Source organism: Chiloscyllium plagiosum, unplaced genomic scaffold (genome assembly GCF_037043375.1).
Source record: "Chiloscyllium plagiosum isolate Xiang-an unplaced genomic scaffold, Cpla_swu_hap1 HiC_scaffold_28, whole genome shotgun sequence".
In the NCBI taxonomy this organism is placed as follows: domain Eukaryota; kingdom Metazoa; phylum Chordata; class Chondrichthyes; order Orectolobiformes; family Hemiscylliidae; genus Chiloscyllium; species Chiloscyllium plagiosum.
In genome coordinates, this window is record NW_028270166.1 from 9,916,560 (window position 1) to 9,929,691 (window position 13,132).

The 13,132-nt window shown below is 41.9% G+C and overlaps 1 protein-coding gene across 2 annotated transcripts in view; it reads right to left on the reverse strand.

Moving 5' to 3' along the window:
* LOC122565421 (zinc transporter ZIP3-like) overlaps nt 1–13,132 on the reverse strand; it is a 39,138-nt gene that overhangs the window by 25,077 nt on the left and 929 nt on the right. For both annotated transcript variants that reach the window (XM_087975987.1, XM_043721374.2), the window contains exon 2: nt 3,509–3,890. In XM_087975987.1, the coding sequence (XP_087832113.1) occupies nt 3,509–3,715 (207 nt within the window). In that variant the 5' untranslated portion in view covers nt 3,716–3,890. The remainder of the gene's footprint in view (nt 1–3,508; nt 3,891–13,132) is intronic.

Here is a 13,132-nt window from a genome sequence, read left to right on the forward strand (position 1 = left end):
GTCATGGTGTAGGATTACATGCTGTGACACATACTAAAACTTGGGACAGCTAAGGCACAATGGGGAATGGTCATTCCTAGGATCTCTCAGCCACCAAGAGGCTGGACTCTGTAGTACACCTCAGGCTGTGTGCCTTACAAGGAATGCATGCTGTTAACCAAGAATATTGAAAATGTATTGAGGCACATCAAAGTGGAACATGATACGTTAAGGAAAATGTTACTTTTATCACTCTTTCTGTAATCTTCAAATTGCCCTCAAATCGTATATTTGATACAGAATAATTTTGTAAACAATTGCTGAAATGGAACTTGCTGTAATGGGTCATGTTCAGTTTTCTTGCAAGTTCTGGACAGTCAAATGTTTTGTAACTTTTTAAACAAACTTTATGAACAGAAAATATTTTTGAAAAGGAAAAAATAGATGTGGGGAATACTGAATAATTTGGACTGCACTGATTTCTGTGCTTAGTGTCAATTCTTTTCGTATCCTGTGAAAGGAAGGATGACTAAGTGAGGGCATTCAACAACAGATCTCAAAGGTTTTGTTAGTTTTTCAAGGCAAGTCACTTCATGCCCCTTTGCATAATAGTGTGGTATCAATGATGCTGGTGTTTTCCTCCAGCTTTCTGGAGCTGGAGCTTTGTGGCAACTGCCTAAAGTGATGCAATGTACATTTATAGAAGATGAAGTCAATACAAGGTCTGCACTCCCTCAGAGTTGCATTGTCTATTTTATTCCAAAGGAAATAACTAAACACATGAATTTCTGCAACCTCTTTCATGATTACTGAAATCCCTAAAGCATTTCATAGCTAATGAAGTGCTCTTTGATGAGTAGCAACTTTCTCTCAGTGCTGTGTGTTCATATGAACGATCCAATGTCATCCATGGACAAAACTGTACCATTAAATTACCACATGTATGGACATGCAGAAGAAATTGAATGGACCACCTACTTACGCATCAGGAAGAAAAACTTCGAGGAAACAATGATACGCTATTATTATAATGTGAGACAAGAAGGAATATATTTCTGTACAGCAAACTCTCACAAATAGCCATATGATAATAAAGTAGAAAAAATAATATTTTCATTTAAATACAATCATGCACAACTACAGGACAATTTTGAATGCTTTACAGCCAATGAAGTGCTTTGTTTGAGGAGCTGTCACTATTATAATGTAGGGTCAGATCATTAATATCTGTGATGTTGATTGAAAGATAAAAAGTGGACCACTGTATATAACTTCATGCCATCTAGAAAATATCTTGATCTCTTCTTTCTCAGTAAAAGTATGCATAACCTACACGAGCTTACATTGAACTCCATTTGCCACAGATTTGCCCTTTCATCCCCTTGTAATTTTATGCTGTCATCTACACTGTCTACAATGCCACCTAATTTGTCCTCAGCAAATCTGGATACATGTCTTTCTCTGCCATTATCCAAATGGTTAGAAAATAATGTGAACAACTGAGGCCCTTACACATCCTTGCGGGCCACCAGTGGTCACATCCTGTGAGTTTTAGTACCTAACCAATGTCCCAACTGTCTGTTGCCTGTTAGTCAACAAATTTCCTAGCCACGTCAGTAATTTGCCCTCAATTCAGTGAGTGTCTACCTTAGTTATCAGTCTCTTTTGTGAGACTTTATCAAAAGCTTCTGCAAGTTCAAATAAGAGGTCAGAGTGAGAACAGCACTGGATGGGATATTTGTGAAGATGTTGAGGGATGTTGGGAGGAGGAGCCTGTAAAGGTACTGGCTATAATCTTCCAAACTTCCTTAAAAGAAATGATGGTGTTCCAGAACTCAAAAACAGCAATCTTTGCACCAAATGCAAAAACAAGGATTCATCCAACAACTGCAGGCCACTCAGTTTCAGCTCTGGGGTAGGAAATCTTTTAGAAATGGCAATCAAGACAAAATTAAAAGTCATTTGCAAAAGCATAGATTAAGAATGGCAAGTACAGATTCATTAAAATTAAAAACATGTTTAATTAATTTGTGAATTTTTAAGTGAAATAACGGGCAGGTTTGATGAGGATAATGTGAGAGGTGGATGTGAATGTTGATGGGCAGCGTATGGATTTCAACAAGGCATCTGATAAAATGTCACATAATAGGTTTGCCAGCAAAGTTGAAGACCATGGGATAAAAGAGACAGTGGATGCTTAGATGCAAAGTTTGCTGAGTGATAGGAAGCAGACAGGTGGCGAATGGTTGTTTTTTTGACCTGGAGAGTGGTATGTGGTGGAGTTCCCGCGAGGTAGGTACTAGGTCCACTGCCTTTCAAATGACTTAGAATTTTCAAGTATAGGAGACAGTGAGGACTGCAGATGCTGGGCTCTGATGCAGGGTTATACATTTGAAATGTCTACTCTCTTTCTTCTTAGAATTAAGTGTAGACATGGCAAATTAAATTTAATGCAGAAAAGGGCAAGGTTTGGATGGAAGATCAAAGCTGAAAATATAAAATAAAAAGAATGCAACTCTAAAGAGAGTGCAGGAACAAAGGAACCTGTCAGTGTATATGCACAAATTGTTGAAGGCAGCAGGTGATAAATGGCATCACCACAGGAACTGACATCACCACAGGAAATGACATCATCTACCCAAGGAAACCTAAACACTAATAGAAAGCGGATCATGAACACCAGTGCTTCACCAGAGGCTCACTGATGAAACGTCTGAAAATGAACCTTCCAGCTCAGCGTGTAAACTTACATCCAGCAGCAGGGCACATTAAGAAAATGATTAGGAAGGCATTAAGGATCCTGAACTTTATAAATTAAGGAATTCTCGAGCCCAAAAACTTTCCAAAACACTAGGTTGACTCCAATGGAGTGTTGTGCCAATTCAGGAAACCATTCTATAGGCAGGTTATGAAAGCTTTAAAGGCAGTATACTACAAGTTCAAAATAAGCATTCCATAGATGCGGGATAGATTGGAGAAGTTATGGCTGTTCTCATTAGAGACAAGAGGTTGAGTAGATTTGAAAGAGGTGTTCAAAAATCATTTGGGGGTATGGACAGGATAAACAGGGAGAAACCATTCCCACTTGAAGAAAGGTGAAGAAATTGAAGTGAACAACAAAACCAAAATACAATGGCAACAACAGGATTTTTTTTGAAACATAGCAAGTGCTTGTAAACTGCAGTGAGGTAGAGAACTGGATAACTAGCTGAAGAAAAAAAGATATGCAGTGGTACAATTGCAGGAGAGTGGGACTAGTCAGGCTGCTCTTTCATCGAGTGAGCACAGACACGAAGGGCTGAATGGTCTGCTTCTGTACCATAACCATGCAACGATTCTAAACAAAGCAATCCACCTATTCCTTATCTATATTCAAAAGGGAATTTCACATCACCAAACTTATTCAAAGAAAAACACCAAACATTTGACAACAAAAAGAGTTCTGTTTCACTGATCAACCCCCATCTATCTCCTACCCCTCCAGATTACTCTTGCCATCAAAGACAATTAACAGGCAGACAGTCCTCACCTTTTCCCTTACAACTGGCAACAGAGCATTGAAGCAGGTTGCCAGAAACACTCCACCACCAAACGAACTGCAAAGTGACAGCACTTTCTTGGACTTGTGTGACTTTTCATAGTCAATTTGGATCATTCGAACAGGCAATAGTGAGCCCAACATCATTAGGATGAAAACCCCAGCCATGCAGAAGACCTTTATCACCAGAATATTCATCTTCAAATCCAAGTTACGTTGTATCTGCGTTCAGGAGATGGATTGAAGACACAGATGAAGGTGCTTGAATTCAATTTACAGTTGACTTCTGTTCTTGCTCATCTTTCCATTCCAAAGAGAGGTCTCACTTAACCAACTTTCGAATGATTTGTGAATGACTCCAAATTCATTGTAACTGAAGAGGAAGAAAAACAAAATTAATTGTTTTTTCACTTCAATTTTTAAACTTATGCTGCAAAAGTAACAAAAATTTTTGTTTTAACACATCAGTTAATGACTTATGGTGGGAACGAGGAAGAGTGTGGCACAATGGGATGACACAACTGATTTTGAATAATACCGCATGTTGCCAAATCTTTTTATCTTGCAAAACTCAAGACAAACACAAGAATGCCAAAATTTCAAACAATAATGACAATTTATAGAACAAAGGAAAGCATCCAGATTGGTTGGCAAATTGACACTCACTGGCTGAAGTATTGCCTTGGAGTAAGCAGAGAACTGTAGGCTACCCAAGTTCACAGGTAATTCAAAATAAAAAGGCACATGCTTGATCAAAACAGGATTGAGTGTCCAAATGTGTGTTGCTTCAAGCATAGTATCATATAGAAGAGGTTCTTCTTTTGCCAAAAATATGCTATTAGCAAACTAGTCCCATTTTCACACTAGGCTGGTAGCCTTGAATGTTATGATACTTTAAATGAATCACAGAATCCCGACAGCGTGAAAACAGGCTATTTGGCCCAACAAATCCACACCAACCCTCCAAACAATAACCCATCCAGATCCATTCCCCTACCCTATTACACTATATTTACTCCTGACTAATGCACCTGACCTACACATCCTTGAACATTATGGGCAGTTTTAGCATAGCAAATTCACCTTCTCTTGGAATGTGGGAGGAAACCAGAGGACCTGGAGGAAACCCACGCAGACACGGGGAGAATGTGCAAACTCCACACAGTCGCCCAAGGTTGGAATCAAACCTGGGTCCCTAATGCGTGAGGCAGCAGTGCTAACCAATGAGGCACTGGTCATTCAAATACTTTTTAGAAGGTTGTGAGGTTTCGCATCTCAACTACCCTTCCAGGTAATGCAATCCAGACCTCATCACCTTCTGGGTAAAAAAGCCTTTGCCCTAAAACCCCCAAAACTTCTTGCCTTTCACTTTAAAATTATGCCAAGTTATTGCCCCTTCGACTAAGGGGAACAGCTGCTTTCTTCTATTCACCCAGTCCATGCATCTCAATGTTATGCACCTCTATCAAGACCCCCTCAACCTTCTCTGCTCCAAAGAAAACAACCCAAGTTTATCCACCCTCTCGTCATAGCTGAAATTCTCCTTCCCAGGCAACATCCTGGGTCATCCTGCTGTGCATCCCCTCCAGTGCAATCACATCCTTCCTGTAGTGTGGTGACTATAATTGCACACAGTATTCCAGCTGTGGCCTAAAATAAACTCTGTACAGCTCCAACATGACGTCCCTACTCTTATAATTTAAGCCATGACAGAAAGAGGCAAGTATCACATATGCCTTCTTAGCTATCCTATTAACCTGTCCAACCTACTGGTGGACAAGCATCCCAAGATCCCTCTGTTCCTCTGAGCATTCTACTGTCTTTCCATTCAGCAAAACTAAAGAGCTGATCATCAACTTCAGGAAGAAAGTAGTATGACATGCCCCATCTGCACCAATGCAGTGGAGGTGGAGAGGTTTGAGTGTGTCAAGTTCCTGGAAGTGATGATAACGAACAACCTGCCCTGGACCACCCATGTAGATGCATCCGTCAAGAAAGTACGCCTCTTCTTCCTTAGGAGGCTAAGGACAGTCAGTCCATAAGGACCCTCACCAACGTTTACAGATGCAGCATAGAAAGCATTCTCTCTGGATGCATCATGGCTTCGTATGGAGACTGCTGTCCCCAGGACCATAAGAAACAACAGGAAGTTGTGTACACAGCCCTGATATCATTCAAGCCAATCTCCCATCTATACTTCTCGCTGCCACAGAAAAGCAGCCAACAATATCAAAGATCCCTCCCACTCCAGTTATAATCTCTTCCAACCTCGCCTGTCAGGCAGACGATACAAAAGCTGAAACAGTCTTACCAACAGGTTTAAGAACAGCTTCTTCCCCACTGTTATTAGACTGCTGAATCGGCCTCTCAAATTGTAAACCAATGTTGATCTTGATTTTGTACATCTCCTGTGGACCCATAACCTTGCATGCCTCACTCTGTTCAATCACTCTATGATCTGTATGTCTTTGTATGTTATGTATCGTGTGCAAAACAAAACTTTCCACTGTACTTCGGTACCGATAACAATAAATAAATTAAAATCACTGAGCACTCTCTTGTCTAGTTCCTTCTTCTAAAGGGCATCATCTCATACTTATCAGGGTTAAATTCCACCTGCTACTGCTCTGTACATCTGACCAATTCACCTACACCCCCCATAACCTAACACCTTCCGCCTCACTGTTAATTACTCTGTCACCTTTGTGTCATCCACAAATCTATCATCTCCCCCTCACATTCTCATCTACATTAGTTATGAATATCACAAACAATAAGGGATCCCTGTGGTATGCCACTGCACACAATGCTCCAATCACACAAACAGCCTCCTATAACCACCTTTTGTCTCCGGTCACTGAGCTAATTTTGGCAAACTGGATCCAAAAATCAAGAATGTGTAAACGAGCTGCATTAAAAGCTTAGCTGATTATTGTAAGCTAGTTGCTAGTGTGGCCATTACTACACTTACAGGCAAGACAAAAAGAAAGATCAACATTATTTTCCATCTTATAACGGACTTGAGAAGAAACTGGTGAGCTGACCCATTGACAACTGAGTAGCTGGTGAGGGCATTAAATAACGCTGATCTGGACACACATTTTGGCCAGGTTGGGTAAGGAGGACAAATTTCCTTCCCTCGATGAACACTGATAAATATTTTTTTAAAACACAATAATAATAGTTTCATGCTCACTAATATGCACTTTTTAAAAAATTAATTAAAATTAAATTCCTCAGCTGCTACAGAATAAGTTGAACCTGTGACATTAGATTGTTTTTCCAGGTCTCGAGATGAGTATAATAAAAACAAAGTGAAGGAAACAAAAACTTAACAGATCTGGTAGCATCTGTGGCAAGCAATACAGAGTTAATGATTCAAATTCAACATAACTCTTCTTTGAAACTATGGTACAATAACTGCTTGTAATGTTCACACAGTCGATGCAAACCTTCCATCAACATTACAATGTGATTTATTCACACCTTAAGTATTCCTTTAATGAGGAAAATCTTTTTTTTTGCAAATAAAGCAATTGCAGGGATCTCTACGATAGTTAGGTTAGCCCAGTGCATTGCTCAGTGCAGAATTTAGAAAGATCCTAATTTTGATGCCTGGACTTAACACTAAGAGCCAAGGAACAAACTGCCGGGGTTGAGTTGCTAATTGGTGTCATGGACCTTTTTTAGATATTGAGTATATATGTATATTATATGAGGGCTCGCGGTGCATTGACAGTGTCCCAATCTCTGGGCCAGAAGGTCAAGCTTTAGCTCCTACTTTCTGTGGAAGTGTGCCACAGGTTGATTAAAAATTATTAAAAGCACATTAATGGTAAGGTCCTGGGTACTGTTGCTGAACAAAGAGACCTTGGAGTGCAGGTTCATAGCTCCTTGAAAGTGAAGATGACATTTGGTATGCTTTCCTTTATTGGTCAGAGTACTGAATACAGGAGTTGGGAGGTCATGTTGCGGCTGTGCAAGACATTGGTTCGGCCATTTTTGGAATATTGCATGCAAATCTGATCTCCATCCTATCAGAAGGATGTTGTGAAACTTGAAAGGGTTCAGAAAAGATTTACAAAGATGTTGCCATGGTTGGAGGATTTGAGCTATAGGGAGAGGCTGAATAGGCTGGGGCTGTTTTCCTGGAGTGTCGAAGGCTGAGGGTGATCTCATAGAGGTTTGTAAAATGATGAGGGACACGGATAGGATAAATAGACAAAGTCTTTTCCCTGGGGTGGGGGATTCCAGAATTAGAGAGCATAGGTTTAGGGTGAGAGGGGAAAGATATAAAAGAGACCCAAGGGGCAACTTTTTCCTGCAGAGGGTAGTACGTGTATGGAATGAGCTGCCAGAGGAAGTGGTGAGGCCTGGTATGATTGCAACATTTAAAAGGCATGTGGATGGGTATATGAATAGGAAGGGTTTGGAGGGATATGGGCCAGGTGCTGGCAGGTGGAACTAGATTGAGTTGGGATATCTGGTCAGCATGGACTTTTTGGACCAAAGGGTCTGTATCCATGCTGTACATCTCTACGATTCTATTATGGTCCGCTCACAGTTACACAATATTTGCTGTCTACATTCACATACTAAACACAACCACTGAAGGTTAAACAATAGGCATGGGTTGAAATCACATTACGTGTCACCACAAATGTAAGTGAGGCAAGGGGGCAGGGTGGGGAATATTTTTAAAAATAGCAATGGCAATGAAAACAGATTGTTATAACACTTCATGGGGTTCAAGGAAGGATAACTCAACCAGAAATGTTAACTGATTTTTCTCCACAGATACTGCCAGATCTGCTGAGCTTTTCCAGCAATTTCTATTTTTATTTCTGATTTACAGCATCCGCAGTTCTTTTGCTTTTAAAAAAAATCTATAACACATCGGAAACAACTGCCATTTCCCTAAAATGCACTTTCATAACTTCAGGAAGCCCTCTTTCCCCTGCTTATTAATATGTCAACACCCCTTACACTATAAGGCACAGGAGCATTTAGCATTATAGAGTCTGTTCTGCCATTCATGAGAATACAGTTCCACTTTTCTGTCTTTTCTCCAATTCCTTTACTGAATAAAAATATTTATGTCAGTCTTAGAAATATTCAATAAACCAGCCTCAATGGCCCTCTGCAGTGAAGAATTCCACAGATTCACTACTTTCTGAAAGATCATGGCTAATTCAGCACATTCAGCAATTGACTGAGCATATTGCAGCGCTGACGAAAGAACTCGAAGACCTTAGGCTCATCCGAGAAAACGAGATCTTTCTGGACAAGACCTTCAGCGATGTTATTACACCAATCATGCCAGAAGAGAGCAGAAGAGAGCAAATGATGAGGAAGTCAGAGAGGAGACAGGTGCAAGAGACCCCGGGAGAAGTACCTGTCAGGAACAAGTTGAAGCTTTTGGAAGCAGAGACTGATGACACTGCCAGTTCGCAAGGCGGCCAAGTTTGTCAATCAAAAGTTGCCGCAGAGGCAAAGCAGAAGAGTCGGACATCACACAGAGCCGTGGTAATAGGGGACTCCATCGTGAGAGGAACTGACCGGGGCTTTTGTGGCAGCAGACGGGATTTAAGGATGGTGTGTTGCTTTCCTGGTGCTAGAGTGAAAGACATCGCGGACAGAGTGCAGGAAATCCTCAAGGATGAGGGTGAAGAGCCAGAGGTGGTGGTACATGTCGGCACAAATGATGTCGGGAAGAAGAGGAGGAACATACTACAGCGAGACTTCAGAGAACTAGGAAGAAGGCTGAAAAGCAGGACGTCCAAGGTGGTTATCTCCGGTTTGCTTCCAGTTCCTCGGGCTAGTGTGGCCAGAAACAGGGAGATAATGGACTTGAACGTGTGGTTGGGGAACTGGTGCAGGAAGCAAGGATTTAAGTTCTTGGATCACTGGGGTATATTTTGTGGTAAACATAAATTCTACAAGAGAGACGGCTTGCACCTTAATAGGTTAGGGACCAGTATTCTGGCAGGCAGGTTTTCTACTGCAACACCGCTACATTTAAACTAAGTAGCGGGGGGGAGAGGACAAGCTGGATGTTTAAAAAGGAAATTGAAGGGAAAGTTAGAACAAGAGAAGTCAAGAAAGACAACTGTATTAATGAGGCAGAAAACTCGGAAAGGCATCATGCTGTAAGGTTGAGTGAAATAAGGGTTGATGGGAAGGGTGAGAGCAGTAACAAATTAAAAATACTATACATGGATGCACGAAGCATTAGACATAAGATGGATGAGCTTGAGGCTCTTTTGGAAATTCGCAGATACGATATTGTGGGGATAACTGAGACGTGGCTTCAAGTGGACAGGGCCTGGGAAATGAATATTCAAGGATACACATGTTATCGTAAGGACAGACTGACGGGCAGAGGGGGTGGGGTGGCCTTGTTGGTAAGGGACGATATTCAGTCCCTTGCGCGGGGGGACCTAGAGTCAGGAGATGTAGAGTCAGTGTGGATAGAGCTTCGAAATACTAAGGGTAAAAAGACCCTCTTGGGAGTCATCTACAGGCCCCCAAACAGTAGTCTGGATGTCGGATGTAAGTTAAATCAGGAGCTGAAATTGGCCTGTCGCAAAGATGTCACTACAGTTGTTATGGGGGATTTTAACATGCAGGTAGACTGGGAGAATCAGGATGGTATTGGGCCTCAAGAGACAGACTTTGTGGAGTGCCTCAGAGATGGATTCTTAGAGCAGCTGGTGCTGGAGCCGACCAGGGAGAAGGCAATTCTGGATCTGGTATTGTGTAACGAACCAGAATTGGTCAGAGACCTCGAAGTGAAGGAGCCATTGGGAAGTAGTGACCATAATACAAAAAGCTTCAATCTGCAATTTGAGAGGGAGAGGGTACAGTCGGAAGTGACAGTACTTCTGTTGAATAAAGGGAATTATGGAGCTAACAGGGAGGAGCTGGCCAAAGTTCAATGGTGCAATACCTTAGCAGGGATGACCGTGGAGGAACAATGGCGGATATTTCTGTGTATAATGCAGAAGTTGCAGGATCAGTTCATTCCTAAAAGGAAGAAAGATCCCAGGAGGAGGCATAGGCGGCCGTGGCTGACGAGGGAAGTAAAGAAACATATAAAGTTAAAAGAGAAAAAGTATAACATAGCTAAGATAAGTGGGAAAACTGAGGACTGGGAAGCTTTTAAAGAGCAACAGAGGATTACTAAGAAGGAAATACGCAGAGGAAAAATGAGGTACGAAGGTAAACTGGCCAAGAATATTAAGGAGGATAGTAAAAGCTTTTTTAGGTATGTGCAAGGCAAAAAAATGGTTAGGACAAAAATTTGGCCCTTGAAGACAGAAACAGGGGAATATATTACGGGGAACAAAGAAATGGCAGAGGAATTAAATGGGTACTTCAGATCTGTGTTCACTTGGGAAGACACAAGCAATCTCCCTGAGGTAACAGTGGCTGAAGGACCTGAACTTAAGGGAATTTATATTTGCCAGGATTTGGTGTTGGAGAGGCTGTTAGGTCTGAAGGTTGATAAGTCTCCGGGGCCTGATGGTCTGCATCCCAGGGTACTGAAGGAGGTGGCTCGGGAAATCGTGGATGTGTTGGTGATTACTTTCCAGAGTTCAAGAGATTCGTGGTCGGTTCCTGAGGATTGGAGGATGGCTAATGTTATACCACTTTTTAAGAAAGGTGGGTAAGAGAAAGCAGGTAATTATAGACCAGTTAGTCTGACTTCAGTGGTGGGAAAGATGCTGGAGTCTATTATAAAGGATGAAATTACTGCACATCTGGATAGTAGTAACAGGGTAGGACAGAGTCAGCATGGATTTATGAAGGGGAAATCATGCTTGACTAATCTTCTGGAATTTTTTGAGGATGTAACTCTGAAGTTGGACGAGGGAAATCCAGTAGATGTAGTGTGCCTGGACTTTCAGAAAGCTTTTGATAAAGTCCCACACAGGAGGTTAGTGAGTAAAATTAGGGTGCACAGTATTGGGGGCAAAGTACTAGATTGGATTGAAAATTGGTTGGCTAATAGGAAACAAAGGGTAGTGATAAACGGCTCCATTTCGGAATGGCAGGCAGTGACCAGTGGGGTACCGCAGGGATCCGTGCTGGGACCACAGCTTTTTATAATATATGTTAATGATATAGAAGATGGTATCAGCAATAACATTAGCAAATTTGCTGATGATACAAAGCTGAGTGGCAGGGTGAAAAGTGATGAGGATGTTAGGAGATTACAGGGTGACCTGGACAAGTTAGGTGAGTGGGCAGATGCATGGCACTTGCAGTTTAATGTGGATAAATGTATGGTTATCCACTTTGGTAGCAAGAACAGGAAGGCAGACTACTACCTCAATGGAATCAATTTATGTAAAGGGGCAGTACAGAGAGATCTGGGTGTTCTTGTACACCAGTCAATGAAGGCAAGCATGCAGGTACAGCAGGTAGTGAAGAAGGCTAATAGCATGCTGGCCTTCATAACAAGAGGAATTGAGTATAGAAGCAAAGAGGTGCTTCTGCAGCTGTACAGGGCCCTGGTGAGACCACACCTGGAGTACTGTGTGCAGTTCTGGTCTCCAAATTTGAGAAAAGACATTCTGGCTATTGAGGGAGTGCAGCGTAAGTTCACGAGGTCAATTCCTGGAATGGCAGGATTACCTTACACTGAAAGACTGAAGCGACTGGGCTTGTATACCCTTGAGTTTCGAAGATTGAGAGGGGATCTGATTGAGATGTATAAGATTATGAAAGGATTGGACACTCTGGCAGTAGGAAACATATTTCCACAGATGGGTGAGTGCCGAACCAGAGGACACAGCTTAAAAATACGGGGTAGACCATTTAGGACAGAGCTCAGGAGAAACTTCTTCACCCAGAGAGTGGTGGCTGTATGGAATGCTCTGCCCCAGAGGACAGTGGAGGCCCACTCTCTGGATTCATTTAAGAAGGAGTTGGATAGAGCTCTCAAAGATAGTGGAATCAAGGGTTCTGGAGATAAGGCAGGAACAGGATACTGATTAGGAATGATCAGCCATGATTATATTGTATGGCGGTGCAGGCTCGAAGGGCTGAATGGCCTACTCCTGCACCTATTGTCTATTGTCTATTGATCTGATTGTGGCCTCAAATTCACTTTCATGTCCTCCCAGCCAAACCCCATCCCATAACCCTTGACTCCCTTGTCGATCAAAACTCTGTGCAACTCAGCCTTAGACATCTACAATAATGCAACCTGTAGTGGGAAAGAAATTCCACAGAGTAATAACCTTCGACCGTCTGTCTTTAACGGAACTGATTTTTAAAACAACTCCAATTTTGGTATCACCCAGGGCCTATTTAACTGCAACAAGGCTTCCTCACTCACATTCCAATGATTTAATGAATGCAAACATACCAAGGTCTTTCCTAACTGCTTGTTGTACCTGCCTGTTCAATCTTACATTTTTCCTTCTTCACCCTCTCATGCAATGTGGGCACAACTGGCAAGGCCAGCACTTTGTTTCCCATCCATTAACACAATCTAACTGAGTGTCAAGCCTCGCTATTTCAGTGGACAGTTAAGATTCAATCACATTGCTGTGTGACCTGGAGTCACATGTAAGATAGAGCACCAAAACAGAAAATGCTGGAAAA